Source organism: Chelonia mydas, chromosome 4 (genome assembly GCF_015237465.2).
Source record: "Chelonia mydas isolate rCheMyd1 chromosome 4, rCheMyd1.pri.v2, whole genome shotgun sequence".
Taxonomy (NCBI): Eukaryota; Metazoa; Chordata; order Testudines; family Cheloniidae; genus Chelonia; species Chelonia mydas.
In genome coordinates this window covers 92,176,648-92,202,565 of record NC_057852.1, presented here as the reverse complement: position 1 = coordinate 92,202,565, position 25,918 = coordinate 92,176,648, and the positions used below count along the sequence as shown (strand labels likewise).

At 43.2% G+C, this 25,918-nt stretch overlaps 1 protein-coding gene across 1 annotated transcript in view; it reads left to right on the top strand.

Annotated features, from left to right (window-relative positions):
* NIPAL1 (NIPA like domain containing 1) overlaps positions 1–25,918 on the top strand; it is a 50,498-nt gene that overhangs the window by 2,005 nt on the left and 22,575 nt on the right. The window contains exon 2 of the mRNA XM_027833265.3: positions 24,815–25,081. Within this exon, the coding sequence (XP_027689066.1) occupies positions 24,815–25,081 (267 nt within the window). The remainder of the gene's footprint in view (positions 1–24,814; positions 25,082–25,918) is intronic.

Genomic DNA, 25,918 nt, shown 5'->3' with positions numbered 1-25,918 from the left:
TACCAGGCGAGGAGGCGACGTCAGCGCGGTCACGTGAGTGATCAGGACATGGACACAGATTTCTCTGAAAGCATGGGCCCTGCCAATGCATGCATCATGGTGCTAATGGGGCAGGTTCATGCTGTGGAATGCCGATTCTGGGCTCGGGAAACAAGCACAGACTGGTGGGACCGCATAGTGTTGCAGGTCTGGGACGATTCCCAGTGGCTGCAAAACTTTCGCATGCGTAAGGGCACTTTCATGGAACTTTGTGACTTCCTTTCCCCTGCCCTGAAGCGCATGAATACCAAGATGAGAGCAGCCCTCACAGTTGAGAAGCGAGTGGCGATAGCCCTGTGGAAGCTTGCAAAGCCAGACAGCTACCGGTCAGCTGGGAATCAATTTGGAGTGGGCAAATCTACTGTGGGGGCTGCTGTGATGCAAGTAGCCCACGCAATCAAAGATCTGCTGATATCAAGGATAGTGAACCTGGGAAATGTGCAGGTCATAGTGGATGGCTTTGCTGCAATGGGATTCCCTAACTGTGGTGGGGCCATAGATGGAACCCATATCCCTATCTTGGCACCGGAGCACCAAGCCGGCGAGTACATAAACCGCAAGGGGTACTTTTCAATAGTGCTGCAAGCTCTGGTGGATCACAAGGGACGTTTCACCAACATCAACGTGGGATGGCCGGGAAAGGTACATGACGCTCGCATTTTCAGGAACTCTGGTCTGTTTCAAAAGCTGCAGGAAGGGACTTTATTCCCAGACCAGAAAATAACTGTTGGGGATGTTGAAATGCCTATAGTTATCCTTGGGGACCCAGCCTACCCCTTAATGCCATGGCTCATGAAGCCGTACACAGGCAGCCTGGACAGTAGTCAGGAGCTGTTCAACTACAGGCTGAGCAAGTGCAGAATGGTGGTAGAATGTGCATTTGGACGTTTAAAGGCGCGCTGGTGCAGTTTACTGACTCGCTTAGACCTCAGCGAAACCAATATTGCCACTGTTATTACTGCTTGCTGTGTGCTCCACAATATCTGTGAGAGTAAGGGGGAGACGTTTATGGCGGGGTGGGAGGTTGAGGCAAATCACCTGGCTGCTGGTTACGCGCAGCCGGACACCAGGGCGGTTAGAAGAGCACAGGAGGGTGCGGTACGCATCAGAGAAGCTTTGAAAAACAGTTTCATGACTGCAGGCTACGGTGTGAAAGTTTTGTTTGTTTCTTCTTGATGAAACCCCCCGCCCCTTGGTTCACTCTACTTCCCTGTAAGCTAATCACCCTCCCATCCTCCCTTCGATCACCGCTTGCAGAGGCAATAAAGTCATTGTTGCTTCACATTCATGCATTCTTTATTCATTCATCACACAAATAGGGGGATGACTACCAAGGTAGCCCAGGAGGGGTGGTGGAGGAGGGAAGGAAAATGCCACACAGCACTTTAAAAGTTTACAACTTTAAAATTTATTGAATGCCAGCCTTCTTTTTTTTGGGCAATCCTCTGTGGCGGAGTGGCTGGTTGGCCGGAGGCCCCCCCACCGTGTTCTTGGGCGTCTGGGTGTGGAGGCTATGGAACTTGGGGAGGAGGGCGGTTGGTTACACAGGGGCTGTAGTGGCAGTCTGTGCTCCAGCTGCCTTTGCTGCAGCTCAACCATACACTGGAGCATACTGGTTTGATCCTCCAGCAGCCTCAGCATTGAATCCTGCCTCCTCTCATCACGCTGCCGCCACATTTGAGCTTCAGCCCTCTCTTCAGCCCGCCACTTACTCTCTTCAGCCCACCACCTCTCCTCCCGGTCATTTTGTGCTTTCCTGCACTCTGACATTATTTGCCTCCACGCATTCGTCTGTGCTCTGTCAGTGTGGGAGGACAGCATGAGCTCAGAGAACATTTCATCACGAGTGCCTTTTTTTTTTCTTTCTAATCTTCACTAGCCTCTGGGAAGGAGAAGATCCTGTGATCATTGAAACACATGCAGCTGGTGGAGAAAAAAAAGGGACAGCGGTATTTAAAAAGACACATTTTATAAAACAGTGGCTACAGTCTTTCAGGGTAAACCTTGCTGTTAACATTACATACATAGCACATGTGCTTTCGTTACAAGGTCGCATTTTGGCTACCCCCTCAACCCTCCCCCCTCCCCGTGGCTAACAGCGGGGAATTTTTCTGTTCAGCCACAGGCAAACAGCCCAGCAGGAACGGGCACCTCTGAGTGTCCCCTGAAGAAAAGCACCCTATTTCAACCAGGTGACCATGAATGATATCTCACTCTCCTGAGGATAACACAGAGAGATAAAGAACGGATGTTGTTTGAATGCCAGCAAACATACACTGCAATGCTTTGTTGTACAATGATTCCCGAGTACGTGTTACTGGCCTGGAGTGGTAAAGTGTCCTACCATGGAGGACGCAATAAGGCTGCCCTTCCCAGAAACCTTTTGCAAAGGCTTTGGGAGTACATCCAGGAGAGCCGTGAATGCCAGGGCAAATTAATCTTTTCACATGCTTGCTTTTAAACCATGTATAGTATTTGAAAGGTACACTCACCGGAGGTCCCTTCTCCACCTGCCGGGTCCAGGAGGCAGCCTTGGGTGGGTTCGGGGGGTACTGGCTCCTGGTCCAGGGTGAGAAACAGTTCCTGGCTGTCGGGAAAACCAGTTTCTCCACTTGCTTGCTGTGAGCTATCTACAACCTCATCTTCTTCTTCTTCTTCGTCCCCAAAACCTGCTTCCATGTTGCCTCCATCTCCATTGAAGGAGTCAAACAACACGGCTGGGGTAGTGGTGGCTGAACCCCCTAAAATGGCATGCAGCTCATCATAGAAGCGGCATGTTTGGGGCTCTGACCCAGAGCGGCTGTTCGCCTCTCTGGTTTTCTGGTAGGCTTGCCTCAGCTCCTTAAGTTTCACGCGGCACTGTTTCGGGTCTCTGTTATGGCCTCTGTCCTTCATGCCCTGGGAGATTTTGACAAATGTTTTGGCATTTTGAAAACTGGAACGGAGTTCTGATACCACGGATTCCTCTCCCCATACAGCGATCAGATCCCGTACCTCCCGTTCAGTTCATGCTGGAGCTCTTTTGCGATTCTGGGACTCCATCATGGTCACGTCTGCTGATGAGCTCTGCATGGTCACCTGCAGCTTGCCACGCTGGCCAAACAGGAAATGACATCCAAAAGTTCGCGGTTCTTTTCCTATCTACCTCGCCAGTGCATCTGAGTTGAGAGTGCTGTCCAGAGCGGTCACAATGGAGCACTCTGGGATAGCTCCCGGACGCCAATACCGTCGAATTGTGTCCACAGTACCCCAAATTCGACCCGGCAAGGCCGATTTAAGCGCTAATCCACTTATCAGGGGTGGAGTAAGGAAATCGATTTTAAGAGCCCTTTAAGTCGAAATAAAGGGCTTCATCGTGTGGACGGGTGCAGGTTTACATCGATTTAACGCTGCTAAATTCGACCTAAAGTCCTAGTGTAGACCAGGGCTCAGTGATACAGCCTGTGCCCACAGGCGTTACACTGGTGCAAAAACTGTGTGTGGAGAAATCAAGAGTAGCTAATTTGATGCTTACCTCTCTCTCCGTTGTTTTTGCAGTTGTCCCATAATTTAAACAGACTCCCTTCAGCACAGGTACACACAGAGCAGAAGTTAGCATCCTGGGTCTCTGATCCTGAGTGGGACTTTTGGTTGCTGCTGCTGCAATACAATCATAAATATATTAAAGTGAAGTTCTGCCCTGAAAGATGACTAAGAATGTCACTTTCACAAGTCTGCTCTTTGTGTATTAAAGCACCAAAAAGCAGCAAGAGGGTGATGATGTCTCTTGGTTCCATTGACATGAGATTGGGCGAAAGTAGCTACAGTACAATTTCTACAAAAACTGGACATGTATTAATGAACATTAATATCTTAGGGCCTGATCTTACTATCCTTGGACAAAACTCCCAAAACTTCTGGAGAAGAGAATTATTTACTGAACTAAAATATACTTAATAGGCTCTGCTGTGTTGGGCAGTAACTTAGTATCTGGATAAAGCAGACCAAGTCAAGGGTATTCTGCTCCTTTCTTATCTCACCCTTGGGGTTGCCATTTAAAAAAAAAGTGTATAAAAGTTAGCCCCTGTTACAAGATGGCAACATCCGTGTTTCATTATATCAGAGCTGCAGTTATGTGTTTAGTAACTAGTATGGAGAGAAGGATCCTGTACTGATACTGACATCGAATATCGGGCCACACCAACTCTGAAGGAAAGTTGGAACTATTTTTGGAAGCTCTTTAAAATTTCCAGGTTTGGCTTTGTACTCTTCATAAATGCTACAGTATTTCAGCCTTATTCCCTGAACAAATGTTTCTTTAAACTGGCTTTTTTAGCTTCAACTTCTCTTCCTGTTAAAAAAAGAGTAGTCCTATTTGCCCTGCAATGTCCAAATATTATAACTCATTTTTTTAACATAAAACAAGATGGTAAAGGAAGGGGTTAGAACATAAGAATGGCCATACTGGCTCAGACTAAAGGTCCATCCACCCAAGTATCCTGTCTACCTACGGTGGCCAATGCCAGGTGCCCCAGAGGGAGTGAACCTAACAGATTATGATCAAGTGATCTCTCTCCTGCCATCCATCTCCACTCTCTGACAATCAGAGGCTAGGGACACCATTCCTTGCCCATCCTGGCTAATAGCCATTAATGGACTTAACCTCCATGAATTTATCCAATTCTCTTTTAAATCCTGTTATAGTCCTAGCCTTCACAGTCTCCTCAAGCAAGGAGTTCCACAGGTTGACTGTGCGCTGAGTGAAGAACTTCCTTTTATTTGTTTTAAACCTGCTACCCATTAATTTCATTCGGTGGCCCCTAGTTCTTATATTATAGGAACAAGTAAATAACTTTTCCTTATTCACTTTCTCCACACCACTCATGATTTTAAATACCTCTATCATATCCCCCCTTAGTCTCCTCTTTTCCAAGATGAAAAGTCCTAGCCTCTTTAATCTCCCCTCATATGGGACCCGTTCCAAACCCCTAATCATTTTAGTTGCCCTTTTCTGAACCTTTTCTAATGCTAGCATATCTTTTTTTTGAGATGAGGGGACCACATCTATATGCAGTATTCAAGATGTGTGCGTACATGGATTTATATAAGGGCAATAAGATATTCTCCATCTTATTCTCTATCCCGCTTTTAATGATTCCTAACATCCTGTTTGCTTTTTTGACTGCCACTGCACACCACGTGGACGTCTTCAGAGAACTATCCATGACGACTCCAAGATCTTTCTCCTGATTAGTTGTAGCTAAATTAGCCCCCATCATATTGTATGTATAGTTGGGGTTATTTTTTCCCATGTGCATTACTTTACATTTATCAACATTAAATTTCATTTGCCATTTTGTTGTCCAATCACTTAGTTTTTTGAGATCTTTTTGAAGTTCTTCACAGTCTGCTTTGGCCTTGACTATCTTGAGCAGTTTAGTATCATCTGCATCACTTTTCTTGATCAAAGCTCAAGTAATGTTGAGTGGTTCCAACTGAATTGTGTCAACCAAAGTGAAAATTGCCAGAATTCAGGGCCCTTGTCACAAAGGGAGAAATAAAATGGGTGGAGAGCAGAAGGGAAAGATGACTTCATAGAGGATCCATCTCACCAAAAGTTGAACTGTGTAAGAATACTCACTAATTTGAGGGTCCTGTGATATTCGCACATTGAAATGAGTGAGGACTTGTGCTGTGAAAAGCGTAAATTAATTTCTTTGCATATTTGAAGGTGACCTGTAAAGTTGCAGGAGAAGGGGGAAATTGGGTTTATACCCTACTTTTTCCATGATGTGTGAAAGAGGCTTGCACAATGTGTGGCAGTGATTTAAAAATAAAAAAAACCCTTAAAAGTATCAGAAATGCTAATCCATACTTCTCTTCTTGTAAGAGAACATATTGGATGACCCAGGGGTATGACTACACTAGAGCTGGAAGGCGTGAATGTGATCTCAGGGAGATATATACCTAGGCTCACTGTGAACAAGCTAGCATGCCAAAAACAGAGGATAGCTGCGGTAGTATCTGCAGCAGGAGGAGCTCGCTGCCCTTTGTTTGTACCTATCTGAGATGCTAGGCATTTACTTGGGGTGGCTAGCCTCTCCCACCACTCATGCTACCACAGATGCACTCTGCTTTTAGCACACTAGCTTGATCCCAGCTAGTGCAGCTATGTCTCCTCAAGATGGAATTTACACCTTAGGCTTGAAGTGTAGACCTACCATCAAAGATGTATATTAGCTTGTAATTGAAACTTTAATAAAGCAATATTTTTTCCAGCTGTTAAAGTTAGTTAACAAAAGCAGAATTATATATGCTCTGAATAAAAAGAACCACTGTAATTAATCAGCTTTCACTTACTACAGTGTCCTACTCTGTTGTTTTGGGTAAGATTATAGTTAGAATAGAGTAGGGCATCAGGTTTGAACTGTATGAGATTGGTTTTGTGAGTGATGAGGTGGCTGTAAAGAGTAAATATTTAAACAGTATAGGAGGTCACATTGGAATGGTAAGAACACATGGCAGGATGAGGTGTGTTTAAAGTGACCTACTACTGAACAACTTTTTAAATGCACCCACCATAATACAGTATAAAGTAGGGTGTTTTGAGTTCGTTTTCTATCAAGGTGGTCATTATTCCAGAGACATTTTATTGGATCTGAATGATTTTTTAAATTTTCATAAAGAAAGACAATGAAAGTACAAAGTGGTAAATCACTTACAGCTTGGGTGTTACCAAATACTACACACTTCATGGGATCTCCAATAGAATTATGCAGGAGTGTTGTAAGCAAGACAAAAGAAGTAATTTTTACTCTGCTCAGCACTGAAAAGACCTCAACTGGAGTACTGTATCCAGTTCTGGGCACCACACTTCAGGAAAGAGGCAGACGGATTGCTCTCCTCTGGACTTTCTCCAGTGAAAATAGTCAAAGGTCTAGAAAATATGACCTATGAAGAAAGATTGAAAATATTGGCTTTGTTTTGTCTGGAGAAGAAAAGACTAAGAGAGGGGATTTGTAACAGTATTCAAGTATGTAAAAAGTTGTTATAAAGAGGAGGATAAGTCACCAGTGACCGATAAAATACATCCAAAAATACTCAAGAAGCTGACTTAGGAGATATGAGGTATTCATGATTAACTTCAAAAAGTAAGGAAGATGGGAGAGATTCCACAGGACTGGAAAAGGGCAAATATAGTGCCCATCTATAAAAAGGGAAATAAGGAGAACCCCAGGGTATTGCAGATCAGTCAGCTTAACTTCAGTACAGGAAAGATAATGGAGCAAATAATTAAGCAATCAATTTGTGAACAGCTGGAAGAAAATACGGTGATAAGTAACAGTCAAAATGGATTTGTCAAGAACAAATTGTGTCAAACCAACCTATTAGCTTTCTTTGGCAGGGTAACAAGCCTTGTGGATAGTAGGGAACCAGTAGATGTGGTATATCTTGACTGTAGTAAGGCTTTTGATACTGTCTCGCATGACCTTCTCATAAACAAACTAAGGAAATATAACGGATGGAGCTACTATAAGGTGGGCGTATAACTGGTTGGAAAACTGTTCCCAGAGAGTAGTTTATCAGTGGTTCACAGTCAAGCTGGAAGGGCATGTCAAGTGGGGTCTCGCAAGGATCAGTTCTGGGTCCAGTTCTGTTCAATATCTTCATCAGTTATTTGGAAAATGGCATAGAGAGTACACTTATAAAGTTTGTGGACAGTACCAAGCTGGGAGGGCTTGCAAGTGCTTTGGAGGATAAAATTAAAATTCAAAATGATCTGCACAAACTGGAGAAATGGTCTGACATAAATAGGATGAAATTCAATAAGGACAAATGCAAAGTAATCCATGTAGGAAGGAATAATCTGTTGCACACATACAAAATGGGAAATGATGCCTAGGAAGGAGTACTGCAGAAAGGGATCTGGGGGTCATAGTGGATCACAAGCTCAATATGAATCAGTGTAACTGTTGGGGGGGGGAGAAAAAAAAAGAAAAAAACCACACACAAACATCATTCTGGGATGATTTAGCAGGAGTGTTGTAAGCAAGACATGTAGAAATTCTTCCCTCTACTCTGCACAGATATGGTCTCAGCTGGAGTATTGTGTCCAGTTCTGGGTGCTACATTTCAGGAAAGATGGGGACAAATTGGAGAAAGTCATAAAGCAATGGGCTTAAATTGCAGCAAGGGCAGTTTCAGGTTGGACATTAGGAAAAGCTTCCTAAATGTATGGATAATTAAGCACTGGAACAAAATACCTAAAGAGGTTGTGGAATATCTGTCTTTGAAGGTTTTTAAGAATAGGTTAGCCAAAAATCTAACGGGAATGGTCTAGATAATACTTAGTCCTGCCTCAGTGCAGGAGCCTGGATTAGATGAGCTATGGAGGTCCCTTCCAGTCCTACATTTCTATGATTCTATGCAATTACACAATTTTACAACTTGTCAAATCTGTAAGACCAGACAATATAAAACCAGACACTACTACATAGAAAGAACATATTAGGGTCAGTAATAAAGTAGGAGATGTCTGTGAATGGGAGTAGAACACTGGGGAGGGAAGGGAAAAGAGGACAAGGTTAGTGGAATGGAGGTCTGGCATTTTTGAACTATTAGATACATTTGGATTAAAAAAAAATGTTGAAAAAGTATGGGGTCTACAGTGATAAGATATTCTTTGTTTGGCTGCTAACTCAAACAGGTCCAAATACCACTGTTCTATTCTTGGGCATAAGCCCACTCTTCCATTTTATGCTTGGTGATCATTGCAGCCGTCAAGAACCAGAGTCTTTCTGGTGGAGTTAAACACAGGTTAGCAGGTAAATAATCTGAGATATGATTTTCAGTTGAGGTTTGGCTGCTGAAGCCAAGCACCATTTTATTTTTTGTGGCTGCCTCTTTCCACAGCTTCCTGACAGTTGAAAAGTTGTATAGCATATGGGTCAGGGTTCCTCTTTCTTTGTTACAGTGCCCGCAAAGATCAGAGGATAAAGTCTTTCTTGTGCAACCTCTGTGGCATCCAGTACATTTTGAATAAAAATCTTTTGCTGTGTCAAGCATAGTTGGAGATCCACACAGACATTTTTAATATGTGGAAAAAAAAGTGAGAAATAGTACAGAAAGATTTTTTTTTAAATGCCTCAGTTCTTTAAACGATTGCATATGTCCATTAAGTGTGCATGTCTCATGCTGTGAGAGTCAGTGCTGGAGAGTCTTCCCTAGTAATACCTATAGGTAGGGTTACCAGACAGCAAATGTGAAAAATCGGGACTGGGGTGGGGGTTAATAGGAGCCCATATAAGAAAAAGGCCCAAAAATCAGGACTGTCCCTATGAAATCGGGACACCTGGTCACCCTACCTATAGGGTCTCTGTGCCTGCACCCTAATGTCCCTGGTGCTCTGAGTCAAGGCAATAAAAGGGCAGAGCTGTTCTGCCCATCCTCCAGTCCCTTCTTACCGTCAGTGGTCAGAGCATGCTGTCAGGTCACTCCTTCTGTGACTATACCATTAGTTAGTTGTTGCTAGTAGTACTTAGAAAGAAAAGGGGGGTCCAAGGACCCAAAATGAATAACACTGTCTTCCTACCTACCTATTGTTCTGACTGTCAGTAATCAATGGACTCCAGGCTCTGCCCAAGGTCCCTTGGTTTCAAACCCTGCTCCAGGAGTCACAAGCTGATGCCTGTGAGTGACCCTCACTCCCACTGCCTGAAGTGGTTGGGTGAGGGTCACGTCAGGCATAAGTGTTCGATTTGAAGGGGCTTCAAGACAAGAACTAGGGAGCAAAATGAAGAACCTCAGGTACATCTTCAAGGAGGTCTAGCATCAGAACCACCTCAGTCAGAGGATATTCCTTTTCCTCCATAAGCCTACACACCTGTGAAGAAAGTGGTGAGCCTCTTGGTAGAGTCCTCATTGAACATTCAGACTGACAGTGCCTTGCTGAGGCCATCACATGTGGTGTACATGTTGACTTCCACACTGGGGCCTGCTGCACTGCCAGCAACTTCAGGTCTGGTAGCATTTCCATTGTGCCTGCTGCCAACTCAGAGACCAAGAGTAACTATTCCAACTCAGTGCATGGTACTGATAGCCAAGAACTCCCTGATGTTGCTGCCAGTACTGCAGTAAGTCACAGTCCTAATCTCTGATGATGACACTTTGTACCGTTCTACTTGGGCCTTTGGAATACTCCTATTCCTTCTCAGAGTTTGATGTGGGTGTGATGCAGGCAGACCAGGTGCCAGTTCATGCCAAGGACCCTAGGCCTCATCTGAGCACTGGCCAATACATAGCTGGAAACCAGTCTGATTCACCTGTGTGTTAGTATTATTAAAATAGGCATTAGATTTATATTGGTATTTATGAAATGCTTGTAGGAGGCTGCATGTATTCATCTTACTTGTGACCTGGGGTACAGATATTAAGATTATATTAAGTGTTAGAAGTTTACAATGCAAACTGTATAACTTTCCAAACAGGAAAGCAGCATTAATTAATGTAAAGACTGGCTTTCTAGAGAAGGTGTTTGGCCCTCACACAAAAAAGTCCATTGAAGTGAAATGAGCCATTGTGAAATAAAGAACACTTTGTAGATTGCTCCCCTCACACCCATGTAGAAGAGATATGCATGAGGACTCGTCCCATCATCTTGAACTCTGCGGGGAGGGAATAAAAATCCCTGTCAAGAAGAAACTTTGTGTCTATGCTGCTTGGACTTGGAGTGGGCAAGATTTTAAAGCATAAGTAAGTGATCCCCAGCTGCTTAGCCTGAGTTAGCCCTAAAGGACATAACAGGATGAGGGGGTCTCAGTCCCATTTTGGACCTTTGAATCTTGAACAAGTACATGAAGAAGCTACGGTTCTATATGGTTTTCTTCACAACTGTTATACCTTCATTAGATCCAGGGAGATTGGAATGCTGCCCTTGACTTGAGGGATGTGTATTTCCATGTCATGATCCACCTAAGCCACAGAACATTTCTAAAGTTCATTGGGGGAAGAGACCCTTTCCAGCTGACATAACCCTCTGGCCTATCATCCACAGAGGGTTTTTGCCAATTGTATGGCAGTAGTGGCAGCCCACTTCTGCCACTGGTATTTACTGATATACCCTTGCTGATGTGGGGTCACTCCCATCAGCTGATGGAGGAAAATATCCATCAAACACTGTCTATTTACATGCTTAGGACTGGAGGCGAACAAAGAGAAACTGATCTTCGCACCCCTGTAGAGAAAAGAATTTATTGGGGTAGTCCTGAATTCAACCCTGACCAGCGGTTTTCTAGTGCTACCAAGGTTTCTATCTATACAAGGCCTCCGTGCATCCTTCAAGGGACATCCCCAAACGTCAGTGAAGAACTGCTTCAAGAGCCTGGGGCATATGGCAGTGTGCACTTATGGGACTCCTTGCCTGTATGCCAGGCTGCATCTCAGAGAGTTATGGATGTGGCTCAAGTGGGTGTAGCCCCTCAGATACATCACCTGGACAGACTAGTATGTATCCAAGACAATGTCCTATTATCCTTGAATTGGTGGATGAACCAAGACAATGTTTGCAGGGGGGGTCCCCTTCTCCCCACCCTTCCCCCCTATGACTTTGGTAGCGGAGGCTTCAGTCATGGGGTGGGAAGTGTATCTGAGAGATCTGCAAGCTCAAGTCTTGTCCACTCAGGAGGCTGGGCTGTATATAAACATTTTAGAGTTACAGGCAGTCGCCACAGTGCACCATTGTTTTCTGCCTCATGTGCAGGGCAGAACTATCCATGTACTTACTGACAACAGTACAGCAATGTTCTGTGCCAACAAGTTGGGGAGAGAGCAGGGGTGCCAGGAGGCAGTCAGGCTTTGGCACTTTTGTATATGGAATTCCCTGACTCTCATCAGACCTACTGATAGTTCAAAATTGATTAGCAGACCTGTTGTGCAATTGCTCATCTTGGATCAGGAACTGTGTCTCAACATGGCTATTCAAAGATCAGTACTTCAAGTAGGGGGAGTCCCAAGAGTGGACTTATTTGCAAACCCTTCAGAATAGGAAATACGCTCTTTTCTATTCCAGGGCAGCCATAACCCCAGGTCCATCTTGAAAACGTTTCTTTTCCTCCGAGATAGGAGCCTGCTCTGTGCCTACCATTCAGTGCTCCTGATTCCCAAGAGCATTGTTAAGCTGAGGCAAGAGGAAGGCAAAATGATATTCATTGCACCAGCATGGGCAAGGCAGCCATAGCTCTCAGACTTGCACAAAAAGTCAATCAGGAAACTTTTACTCCTGCCTTTAGTCAAGGGCCTCATATTGCAGAATCGCTGGCTGGTGTTGCACCTGAATGTTCAGTGACTGCACCTCTCAGCCTGGTTCCTCAATGGGTAAAACCAGAAGAGGCTCACTGTTCAGAAGCCGTCCAGAGTGTCTTGCTTAATAGTGGGAAACAAGAGCTACTTACCTTTAATAAGTGGAAGTATTTCTCCATCTGAGAGGCTAGCCATGGGATATCTCTTTTACTCATTCTATGATTCAAAATATCTTGGACTATTTGTTTCACTTCAAAGAGTCAAGTTTGACAGTCAGCTCCATCAAAGTCCTTTTGGCTACAATTTCAGCATTTCTCTCCTATATTATGGTAGGACTGTATTCTCTATTCCTATGACTACCAAGTTCCTAAAAGGTGGAAACAGTCTTTCTAAGCCAATCAGAGACCCTACTCCACAGTGAGATTTGAAGCTAGTGTTCTCAGCCCTTATGGGTCTCCCTTTCAAGCCACTAGCCTCCTGTTCATTGTTAGACCTCTCAGAGCAAAGGTGGCTTTTTTAACAGCCATCACCTCTTCCAGGACAATAGGAGACCTCTGTGCCCTATGTCACAGGATCTGCCCACTGCTAGGGGTGCTTCCTCCTGGCCTCTATGGCTGTTAGCTCCTTCCAGGTCTGAGGCCCCCCTTCTGCTGCTCACTGCACATACTGCTGCCAGTCTCTCTCTCTCTCTCTCTGCAACTCTGGGTATTCCCTCTTTGTCACAACTTGGCCCACCAGCCAAGTCACTATATGTGTTTCCTCCTTCCAGGGTATCAAAGTCTTTCCTCACTAGCAGTCTCTGGTTGTCTTCCCTGTCACTGCCCCTGATTGTCATAAGATTGACCTCTGCACTTTGAGAAATCTGTTTTGCAAACTTGGCACAGATAATGCAGTACTTGATTTGCCATTTCTTCACCAGTGTGGCTTTTCAAAGTCCTTCTCCCGTGATTGGCAGGGGAATCTAGGCCCACCCTCTACTTCAGGTTCCAGCTCAAGGACCCTCTAGTCAGCAGTCAAGTTCTGTTACCTCCTAGACCTTACTGCCTTTTTCCTAAGCCCTTTCTTTAACTTCTGGTTCTCCCACCCTCTCTGGGTTCTCCCACAGCCCTCTGTGTCATCAGCTTCCTGCATTTATAAACCCAGCCCAGCTCCTTCCTCCTCAGCTGTGCTCCCTCATTCAGTCAGGGGATTACTTAAGCCACCTGATCCCCCTCAGCTGTGGCCTGTCTGCTTAATTGGCCCGCTCCTTCTTAGTCTACATTAACCACTTCAAGGCAAGTGTGGGGGGTGGAAACCCCATCACACCTGCTAACAGATTCTCCATACACAATTTTTGTTTTTGTTTTAAACAAGGACAAGGTAGAGCATTAGGCCACACCCTAAATTTCTCTCCAAAGTAGCATCAGATTTCCACCTCAACTAGTCAGTATATTACCCGTCTTCTTTCCAAAGCCACATGGTTATAAAGATGAACAAAAGCTCCACACTTTGGATGTTCGCTGAGCCACTGGTTTCTTATCTAGATAGATTAGCCCTTTTGGGTCATTTCACAGCTGCTTGTCTCCTAAGTAGAAAAGAAAATCTACTTGATGCTTCTTCGTACGCTTCTCGTCTCCTCTTCATATGAGCTTCAAGTGTATCAATTATAGTGTAGTAAGTAGATACGCAAAATTTGTCTCTAGGATTCAATGCTGTTTCTGTTGCACTGCTATCATTTGCTTGTTTTTTCCTGATTCGCTTGCGGGACTGGGCTTCTTTGTAGTTAGTATCAGGCAAGATATCTTTTGATATATCTTCAAATCTTTCAAAATCATTCCTCAAAGTGTGTAAGTGGTCTGCTAATGATTGACAGAGGTCTGCACATGTTTTCAAATCCAATTCTTTTTCTTGGAGAGCTTGACTTGTGTGGTAAAAGTGTTGTAAAATTTCATTCCACATGGTCCACATGAATACAAACTCTAGTTCTTGCATCTTGTTTGCAATGTTTTCTGCCTCTCGTATAGTTTCTCCCTTTTGTGATTGGTCTTCAGCTATACTTTCTAATGCATCCACAATCTTTGAGTAGGACTCCAGAATTGCACTTGTTGCCACTGCATGTGCCTCCCAGCGAGTATTAGAAGGACATTTCAACACATCATCATTGCCCAAATATGTTTTAAGAACTGCCTATCGGTGTGTTGAGGCAGAGAAAAATGAATAAAGTAACTGGACTGTTGAGAAAAAACTTACTGCCACCGGACAACAATCAACAGCACTGCGGCCAACAAGATTGAGAGAGTGTGCAGCACATGGCATGAATATGGCATATTTGTTCTGTTCTAAAAGCTTCTTCTGCATTCCTTGATAACGCCCTGACATGTTGGCAGCGTTGTCATAAGATTGACCTCTGCACTTTGAGAAATCTGTTTTGCAAACTTGGCACAGACAATGCAGTACTTGATGTGCCATTTCTTCACCAGTGTGGCTTTTCAAATTGAGGAATGTTATAAATCGTTCAACTGGTTTTCCATCTGTGGGAGACACATATCTTAGTACAATACTCAATTGATCAATATGTGAAAGATCAGGGGTAGAGTCGACAGATAAACTGAAGTACCCAGCAGTACTTATTTCATCCACAATAGCTGAACGAACTTTGTCACTCATTAGACCAATGAGTTCATCACATATTGTCTTAGATAAGTGTGATGGGTTACCTTTGCCAGCATTCCCATATTTTGAGATCTGGCCTGCTAAAAATGGGTCAAACTGAGTCACGATACATGACAGGATCTGATTTCCTCGCATTATTTCGATCTACGTTAGTAGGACACCCCCCCTGGTTTAGGTGGGGATAAGTAATAAAAAGAGAAGAGAAAAATGGGGGAAGAGTGTGTAGTGGAGTGTAAGGAAGTTTAACGAAGTTCTGATTTTTCTCATGATGACTACTTCGATGCTTTTTTTGAAATATCAAATATCAATTAAAAAAAAACTTTTTAAAAATTTTTTTTGGTGCCCCCTGCTTTGCTGGTGCCCTAAGCACGTGGTTAGTCTGCCTATTGGGTAATCCAGCCCTGAGTGTATACTTGTGCTAAACATTATGCGATTACCACCGCATCAAGAGAAGAAGCAACTGTAGGGAAAGCAGTCCTGTAGTCCCTCTTCTGATGAGACTCTTAGCCCCACTTCTATTGGAAACTGCTTGGGAGTTATCTACTGTGATGGACATATGCAATCACTTGAAGAATTAAAAATGGTTACTCAGCTCTCCATAATTGTTGTTCTTTGAGATGCGTTGCAAATGTTTATTGCATGAACCACCCTCCTTCCCCAGTGCATCAGAGTCTTTCATCTAAGACTCTGGTCAGAAGGTACTGAAGGATGGGCAAAGTGGCTCTGCCCAGTGATGAGCTGCCAAAATGTTAACAACCGGTTCCCTCCTCACCCCACAAAAGGGTCGTGGCCCGCCCCTGCCCCCCGGGAACCCTGCCCCATCCACCCCACTCCCCTGTCCCCTGACTGCCCCCAGAACCGGGCAGGAGGGTCTCATGGGCTACCATAGTGGGTGCCCACTGTGCCCCGCCCCTATGAGCCAGAGGGACCTGCTGGGGGGGGGCGAGGTGGGGAGTCCCAGCGGTGCTTACCTGGGGCGGCTCCCAGGAAGCATCCGGCAAGTCCCTCTGGCTCCAAGAGGCGGTGTAGCGTAGCTGGGGGGGAGCGGGGGAGTGGCCGCTTCCCCTACTGATCACATCAAAAGTGGCACCTTAGGCACGAACTCCGTGGGTGCTCCGGGGCTGGAGCACCTACGGGGAAAATTTGGTGGGTGGAGAGCACCCACCGGCAGCTCCCCACCCCGCGCCTGGCCCCAGCTCACCTCTGCTCTGCCTCCGCTCCTAAATGTGCAGCCCCACTCTGCTTCTCCGCCCCACCCCCCAGGTTTCCCGCGAATCAGCTGTTCGCGTGGGAAGCTGGGGAGGGCTGAGAAGCAAGCAGCAGCTTCACAGTCAGGCCCAGGGAGGCGGAGGCGAGCTGGGGCGGGGAGCGGTTCCCCTGCGCGCCCCCCGAGTAACCTGCTGTGGTGCCGGCGGCCCTCCTCGCCCCGCCCCGCCCCAGCTCACCTCCGCTCCGCCTCCCTGGGCCTGAGCAGGAAGCCACCGCCTGCTTCTCAGCCCTCCCAGGCTTCCCGCGCAAACAGCTGATTCGCGGGAAACCTGGGGGGGTGGGGCCAGAGAAGCAGAGCGGGGCAGTGTGTTCAGGGGAGGAGGCGGAGTGGAGGTGAGGTGAGCTGGGGCAGGGCGGGGAGCTGCCGGTGGGTGCTCTGCACCCACCAAATTTTCCCCGTGGGTGCTCCAGCCCCGGAGCACCCACGGAGTCAGCACCTAAGGCGCCACTTTTCGCCGGTTGTTAAATTTAGAAGGCCTTTTAGAACCGGTTGTCCCGCAAGGGACAACCGGTTCTAAAAGGCCTTCTAAATTTAACAACCGGCTCCAGCTCACCACTGGTTCTGCCCCTTTCTACCTTCAGCTCAGAGAACAAGGGACACCAACGCACAGGTGTAGCAGCCCCTATGGGTACCGCTAGGGAAAACTCTCTGGCACCAGTGTACAAGACATGCACACATGTAGTGTAATAGACAAATGCAACACATCGCTAGGAACAACAGTTAAGAGAGGTGACAAACCATTTCTTCAACTTTGTTCCACTCTCTCCCACTTTTTTTTCCAGCCCTCATTGCTGCTCTTGGTAGTTTTAAAAGTTTCCTACTTTGACTCGACCAGCTTGGATGTGCAGTGCTTACTGAGGCTGTGCTTCCCCTTACTGATAAAGAATGCCACTTCTGGTGTTTGATATCAGTCCACAGGCTCTACTTAAAATGTTCCGATTTTCTTTACCTCCCAGCTGATCAATGTCTTTTTTTTTCTTAATTCAGAATAAAGATTATTCTTCTTCAATGGCTTTTACTTTTTTCCATACAGCATGTTCAAAGCTGTAGATCAAAATCCAGATAGCAGAAGGACCTTCCCAGCAGCATTTGTTGGTTAGATACTGTAAGTAGTTGTGAAACTGAATATTAAGGACCCAATCCTGAAAAACAGTGGTTTTCCACCTTTTTTCATTTGTGGACCCCTAAAAATTTTTGAATGGAAATGTGGACCCATTTGGAAACCTTAGACATAGTCTGTGGATTCCCAGGGGTCTGTGAAGCACAGGTTGAAAAACACTGCTGTAAACGGTAATGCTCAACTTTACATGAGAGTGCCCACATGTGTAAGCGTTTATAGGATTGGGATCTAAATTTTTATTCACTTCTCACAATGGCACTAAACCTTTAGTCTTGCATTGTTTTATGATTCAGTCATCACTTTCAACTAAACTAATATAAACATTGCCTGTGTTTGTATAAACAGATACTGGCAGTATACCTGACCTGTACAAAGTACAATAAACAATTGTACGTGGCAGTTAGCAATCCATTTCCTGTATGTTTAGGAAAAGGGTCAAAGAACGGATTAAAGGACAGAGGAACAGGAAAAGAAACTTTTGTATGTGGACAAATGAGACCCCCTTCCTGAATTATCTACCTCTTTCTCACCTTACTTTTTTAAATAAAACTTTTTAAATCCCTGTACCTATCCTGCTATTTTCACTTAGTCTGTTTCTACATTTGTTGTTTTTTAAACTTGTTTTAAAAAAATAATCATGTTAATATCAGCACAAGTAAGTCATGTTACAATTAGCTCTAACAAGCAATCTTACAAGCTTGTTACAAGTAACATTCTTTTCCAATGGCTGAATTTTGATTTGTTCCCTGTAAGATGATGGAATATTTTTTGTTACTTTCCAAATTTCCTCTCTTACTTGTGATGTTATTCTAATTTGATTTCCTTTTCCCATTTAGGCAAGTTAGGCATCAAACTGGTCATGTAAATCTAAATTCTGTTTTTTGAACATAGGATTGTTAAATAACATTAATAAGGCTATTTTGATATATTTAAACTCTACCAACTTCTAAACAACAAGCAAATCTGATATACAAACATTGATTTTAAAATTTAAATAGTTAAATCCATAGACTTTCAGGTGGGTTGGCTTAAAAGAAAAAAAGTCCTGATCTAGTCCAATTTGATCTTATGGTTCAAAAGGAGGGACATGCTGTTAATGATTCATAGTTTAAGGTCAGCATAGACCATTAGACCATCTAGTCTGGACTATACATCACAGGTTATTAAATTTCACTCAGTCACCTAGAATTGAGGCTGAAGGCTTGTTTGGCTAAAGTATAGCATATATTAAGCTAAAGCATATCTTCCAGAAAGGCATTTAGTCTTGATTAGAAGACATCAAGAGATGCATAATCCACCACTTCCCTTGGTAGTTTTTTCCAATAGTTAATTATCCTCACTGCTAAAAATTTGTGCCAAATTTCTTATCTGAATTTGTCTGGCTTCATCCTACAGCCATTGATTTTTGTTGTGTCTTTCTCTTCTAGATTAAAGTGACCTTTAGTACCCAGTATTTTCTCCCTACGTAGGTACTTATACACCGTAATCAACTAATTTCTCAATCTTCTTTATGGTAAATGGAACAGAATGAGCTCTTTAAGCCTCTCCCAGTAAGGCATTTTCTCTAGCCCTTGAATCATTTGTGTGGTTCTTTTTTACACCATCTCTAATTTTTCAACCTCCTTTTTAAACTGTGGACACCAGGGCCCAGATCCATAGAAGGACTTAAGCATTACTACACTGAGTGTTGCAGCACTTAACTTTTAGACACTTAGAAAATCACAGGAACTACACTGTGATTCACAAAGCTAGTCACCCTATACAGTGAACGGGGAGAGGAAGGCACGTTACACTGCGTCTACTCAATGAATGGCAGGAAATCTCAGAGTCTGAGTCAAGTCAGGCTTGGGCTACCACACTGAAAATAGCTGTGTAAATATTGCAGTTCAGGATCTGAAGCCTACTCTTCTCCCTAGAAGGGATTTGAACAGGGCTCTGCCATCTTTCAGGTGAGCACCCTAACCATTAGACGATGGAATATTCTGATGTGGGTCTCCCTCTGTCTCTCCTATTGAAGTTGTTCTACTATTAAATAACTGAATCATTAAATATTAATTGGGCCAGTGAAAAAGTTAGAATGACACTACAGCCTACTGTTTAGGGCAATAGCCTGAAAGGTAGCAAATCCCTGTTTAGATTCTTTTTCCCCCTCAGGGAGAAGAGGATCTTGAATCAGGAGCTTTCCACATCCTGGGTGGGTACTCTAAGCTAAAGGTTATAAGGGGAAGCCTCCAACTCCCCCCCAACTCCCTGGTTGTTTTGTGGAGCTAGGTGGCCTCTCAAAGTACATGCTAGATTGGGTTCCACATGCAACTTAGGTGGCCAAACGCCTCTCTTCTCCAGTTTGTGGATCACTCTGGGTCTTCTTAGGCAGGAGATGAGTGCCTGAGCACCTAGAGAGAGGCAGCAGTGGGAATGCTTAGGTGGGAAATTGGTGCCTAGAATGAGGTTGCAGTGTGCATGCCTAGATGCAAAATCTTAGGCGCCGAGTGAATTTAGGCACCTACAGGTTTAGGCGGCAGCTGAGCGGGAGGGAGCTTTGTGGATCTTAAGTGGGGCTTAAAAATGGGATGTAGGCACCTAAGTACCTTCATGGATCATACCTTCGAACTGTATACAGTATTCCAGTACATGACTCTCAGATAAAACCTTCCTGCTCCTGCTCACTATTCCACTGTTTATATATCCAAGGATCCCATTAGCCTTTTTTGCAATAGCTTTACTCTCTGGGAGCTCTGACCCCTAAATCCTTATCCGAGTCACTGCTTTCCTGCATGCAGTCCCCCCTTCTGTGGGTATGGCCTGCATTCCTTATTCCAAGATGTATAACTTTGCATTTGGATGTATTTAAACACATTTTGTTTGAATAGGCCTTGTCTACCAAATGATCTATGAAGCTCTCTATGACTGCCCTCTCATCATTATTTACCACTGCACCAGTCTGTGTTATCTGCAAATTTTTGTCAGCTCTGATTTTATATTTACTTCCAGATCACAGATGAAAATGCTGAATAGTGTTGGACCTAGTATCAATATCTCTGGAACCCCACTAGAAACCTCTTCTGTGATGATTCCCAGTGACAATTTATGGTTTCAGATTTGTTAGTTTTTAATCTATTTAATGTGTGCCTTATTGATATTCTATAGTACTACTTTTTTAATCAGAATGTCATGCAGTCCTAAATCAAACACTGTACACAAGTCTAAGTATATTACATCTACACACTTACTTTTATCAGCCAAACTTGTAATTTCATCAAAGAATGAAATCAGGTTTGTTTGAGAAGATCTGTTTTCCACAAAAGCATGTAGATTGGCATTAATTATATTCATCGTTCTTTATCAACTGAATCCTGTATCAACTTTTCCATTATTTTGCCTGGGATTGATGTCATGCTAACCAGTCATTAGTGACCCGTGTCATCCTGCTTGTCCTTTTTGAATATTGGCACATTAGCATTTTACCAGTATTTTGGAATTTTCTTGGTATTCCAAGATTTGTTCAAAATTTGACAACAGTGTGTCAGAGATCTTTTCAGCCAATTGTTTTAGGAGTCTTAGGTGCAAGTTATCCAAGCCTGCTTACTTTAAAATATTTATCCCTAATGGACGATGATTAACATGCTCCCTAGTTACTAGTGGACTAAAAAGTACTTCCTCATTCTTATGTGATACTTCTTTCCAAATAAAGAATAGAAATATTTATTGAACATTTCTGCCTTTTCTACAGAATTATTAACAATTTTACCATTTCCATCTACTAATGGGCCTATACAGTGTTTAGGATTTCTTTTGTTTTTAATATACATAAAAAGCTCATTATTGTTCATAGGCCTGCTGGCCATGGATTTTTTTCCTTTATGTTTTTAGCTTTCCTTATCAATTTTCTGCACTTCATAAATTCTAATTTATATTAATTGCTAACTATTTCTTTTTTTCGCCGCTTGTTATATCTTGCTTCTTTATTTCTAATTGCTGCCTTCACTTTGCCACTGAATCTGGATGGGCTTTTAGCCAAAGTTGTTCTCTCTCTTCATTATGGAATCGTGGCTTTTTGGCCATCTAATAAACTCTTCTTAAAGAACCCCCAGTTTTTATTCACATTTTTCTGTCTAATTTTTTTCTCACAGTTAGTTTTGCTCATACTGTTCTTCAGCTTTGGGAAAGTATCCAACTGATAAAATGACATAAATGAATACAATAACAACTGGGCTTTCTTTATCTAATTTAAAAGTTGAGAAGTGGGGCATAAATTGCTTAATTTCATCAAATCATAGTAAATTCTAGGTCTCTTACAAATTAAGCAAAAAGTATTTCATTATAAACAGTCTAGCACATGAGTGGCCAACCTGAGCCTGAGAAGGAGCCAGAATTTACCAATGTACGTTGCCGAAGAGCCACAGTAATATGTCAGCAGCCCCTCATCAGCTCCACGCCGCCACTCCCAGCGCCTCCCACCAACCGGCAAACCTGCCAATCAGCGCCTCCCGCTCCCTCCCCACCTCCCGATCAGCTGTTTTGTGGCATGCAGGAGGCTCAGGGAAGGGGGAGGAGTGAGGGCACAGCAGGCTCAGGGGAGGAGAAGGGGCATGGCCTCTGTCAGAGCCAGAGGTTGAGCAGTGAGCCCCCCCTGCCCCCGGCACACTGGAAAGTTGGTGCCTGTAGCTCCAGCCCCGGAGTCGGTGTCTATTCAAGGAGCTGCATATTAACTTCTGAAGAGCCGCATGTGGCTCCGGAGCCACAGGTTGGCCACCCCTGGTCTAGCATTAATTTAAAGAGAAATGAATTAGCTAGATGAGAGCTACTACACATTAGAATTTTATAATAGGATGAACAAAAGTAATTTTCCATAATTTTGTATGAAAAATAAGGATACATCAGCATAAAAATGTCTCTGTTCTTTCAAAAAGGGATCTGCTAACAATAAACTCTCCTAGTTTAACATCTGCTGGAAGTTTTCAGCAGACTGGAAAATGATTAGTTCCTTGCCTGTATTGAACTGTAGTGGATGTTTTTGTTCTTGGTCCTAGAAATGACTCACTGTTTGACACCAGCAAAGCAAAAGTAATATTTCCGTCTTGTATTTGATTTCTGAATGATGAATAACAGATCAAATTTGAATTCTAATATAGCGCTTATGTTAGGTGCACACTAATTTATGACCTTGACAAAGACGATCTGAAAAAAGCAGCTTTCTAAAACAATATATAAAGCAAGCAGCTTGTAGGGTGACCAAGGGCACTGAAATAGAGCATGTGATACTCTTGAGCTTGTGTAGTACTGCTGATTCTTAAACCTGCAGCAACTGTGGTTGATGCCAGTTTGAAAAGTAGGATTAACAGTTTGAACTAACTTGAGGCTACTAGATCAGGTAGTAAGTGCTTAAACATTCATTAATATAACACGATTAGCTGAAATCTGAGAGCAATAAGATGACTTAAGGATGAAGTGGCAGCCTTAACTCAGAAATTCTTTACTGTTGTCATGAGCTTTAAGTCAAAGCTTAATGCCTGTATTTATGAGTGAGGAGGCATATTGCTGGCAAATGCATATGGCTACTTTTTGAATGCCCAGAAGTGGGGAAATGAAACAGCTGATAAAGGAACTAGATGCTACTCAGAGACACATTTTCATGAATGTAAAATACTCATTAAAAGAAGCCTATCAGTTGGATCTGGTAAGAATACTCCATTTGTCTGACTTCCCCCCCTCAGTCTAATCTTCCTCCTTCCCACTGCCAGCATTAAATCACTAGCGGTGGGTAAAAGAATAGTAATGCATAATGAGTCCACTAAGAAATCATGACTATATGATATTTCTTTCCCCAGCCCTCAAAGGACCTTTTGATTTATATAGTGGCACTTCTTTTTGCACACATTTTTAAACTTAGATCAGAAATCATAACTGCCTTGATATTAATATCTATCTTCATAGTTGGTCTCTGGCAGATACTGTGATTCCAACTTCCCTTCATATACTTTATGATCTTACAAACTCAACAAAGGTTTGATTTAATAAATGAAAGACATTTTTATGGTAGTCATTGAGAAGAAATAGTTTTGTTCACATGGGATCCTCCTACACTGACCTAAGTGACTTAATATATTTGGAGTGATGAAAAGTTCATTGTTAGATGGTATGAAAGCTGTTCATGGGTGGGAAACTAAAAAATCAACTGAAAACTGATAGAGACAGATGTCATTCTGTTTGGGTAGGATTCTTTTGACAATGGTATATTTCTTTTGAGCCTCTGCTAAAAAGAGAGTTTACTGTCTATTTATAGGTGCTTATACTATGTGCCTTTGTACCTAAACAGGGGTATAGATATTGCTTCAGAATGGGGAGTAACCTGAGACACCCTTCAGTAAGGCCAATGCTTATTAAAATTAGCAATTAAACTTGATTAGATGTCAGGAGAGATCATCTGAACATCCACTCAGTGGCGGTTAAAATAGGGACTTTTCTTTAATGGATCACAGACACTGTGCATCCTTAACATGCTCAGAGTTTTGTCTCATTATTTCACATTATCCAAAGTACCTAGTGGATGTCAATATTGCTTCTAACAAATACAGCTTGCTGTACAGGTACCGTATTTGGCATTCCAAAAATCTTTAAATCTTTAACAAATAAAATGGATTTAGCATCATTGTAAAAAGACAAGGTGATGAACCATATGTGATTAGTACCTCTCCTTCCATCACTCTGTCTCCTCCTCCCCACCCCCACCATGCCCAAAATCCTGCCCGTGTGTAGTTTTTCTTATGGTTCTTGTTCAGTACATTTACTTGGGGAAAAAAAAACAATAATAAAAAAAACCCATCCCAAAATAAACTGGAGTTAAATTACCAGGAAACAAAATAGAAAAACAGGGCTACCTCGTGTCCTGTAGGGTATGTTTACATGGCTGTTAGACACCCGCGGCTGGCCCCTGCCCAGCTGACTCCTGCTCACAGCACTAGGACTAAGAGGCTGTTTAATTGAAGTGTAGACCGTCAGGCTCGGACTGCAGCCCTCGCTCTGGTATCCTCCCACCTGGCTGCATCCCAAGCCTGAATGTCTACAGCACAGTTTCACAGCCCTTTAGCCCGAATCAGCTGGCACAGGCCAGGTGCATGTTTTTAATTGCAGTATAGACATACCTGTAGTAGCTACCTGTGGAGTCCTCCTTACTCCACCTGCTGGAGAATGTGATTGGCCAGCAGCCTCCAGCCCCCACTAATTCTTTTTCTAAGGGTGGGGTAAGTCAAGCTACAATTAAACTTTTGTTTGTTAGTGGCCTGTTAGTGCACATTCACCAGGTCACAATTTATTAAAATTACTTTTATATACAAATACCAGTATGAGGACTAGATGGTTTTCTAAATGCTGTGTATTATGCTTTCTACATTTGTTTTCGTCGTGCATCTTACACAGGAAAAGTATCTTTCTCTCCCCCCCTCCCCCCTGCTCTCCAGGTGCTGTTCTTTCTTTGGTTTGTCGTGACTCTTACGAAGCATGGTGCCGGATCATCAATGTGTCAGAAACACAGGCCCCTTTCTTTACCTATCCAGACAATCATTCCAATGAAACAAACCTGAGCGTTTCCACATCTGCGGGAAGCAAATATAGGCTCTATGTGGGTGTGGCCCTGGCCATAGGTTCCAGTATTTTTGTCGGCTCCAGTTTTATACTGAAAAAGAAGGGCCTTCTGCAACTGGCTGACAAGGGAGTCACCAGAGCTGGTAAGAAATATTTACTTGCTTATCTTTGACAGAAAGAATGTCTGTCTATTTTTTTATCATAAATCAGCAAGTTCAAGGTTCAAGCCAACTGATGTTTTCTGTAGTTGACTACAGGTAATATTGGATTTAAGAACCTTTAGGGGGATGCAGATGGGAGTGGGTTTTATATGTATCCAAGGTCTTTCTAATGCACCCACCACAATAATACCTAGGAGCCAGATAAAAAGTTCTTCCTCTGCCCCACTCCCCGAAGATTTTTGCTGTTTCTTCCATTTGAGTATGAGTGAGGGAAACACTTGAGTTATGATAATACAGTTATAAAAGTAGGTATTTGAATACATGCCCAGCTTGTGGATTTGCAGGATGTGGAATTAGGACAGTCTGAAGAGAACTAAGCTTTGTTTTTGTAAATTAAAAGCTATCAGGACAAGTCACTGCAAAACAGAATATTAATAAAAACTTACTAGCTAACTTGCTGGCAGTATTTTTAACAACTGTGTAGTATAGGAATTATCTCTGCAGTAAGAGTGAGTTGGCCCATCAAAGTCAATAGGAATAGAATTAGACTAGTTTGGAGTGCTTTTGAAAATCCCAGTAGGATGTTGGTATTAGAATTATCACTTAAATCCTTTTTTGAAGGTTTTGAGTTTGTTTTGGTTTGCTAGTTTTCTTTTGTTTGCAATGTTTCTTGCAAAATATAATACCCTACCATTCTGGATGCTCTCAGTATTTGAGGAAAAATGGATTTCTCAACATATAACTTGTTTGTATTTTGGATGAGAAAGCTTTGGATAACTAGCAGCTTTATTTTTTATGTAGAAAAACAAGCCTTATGGA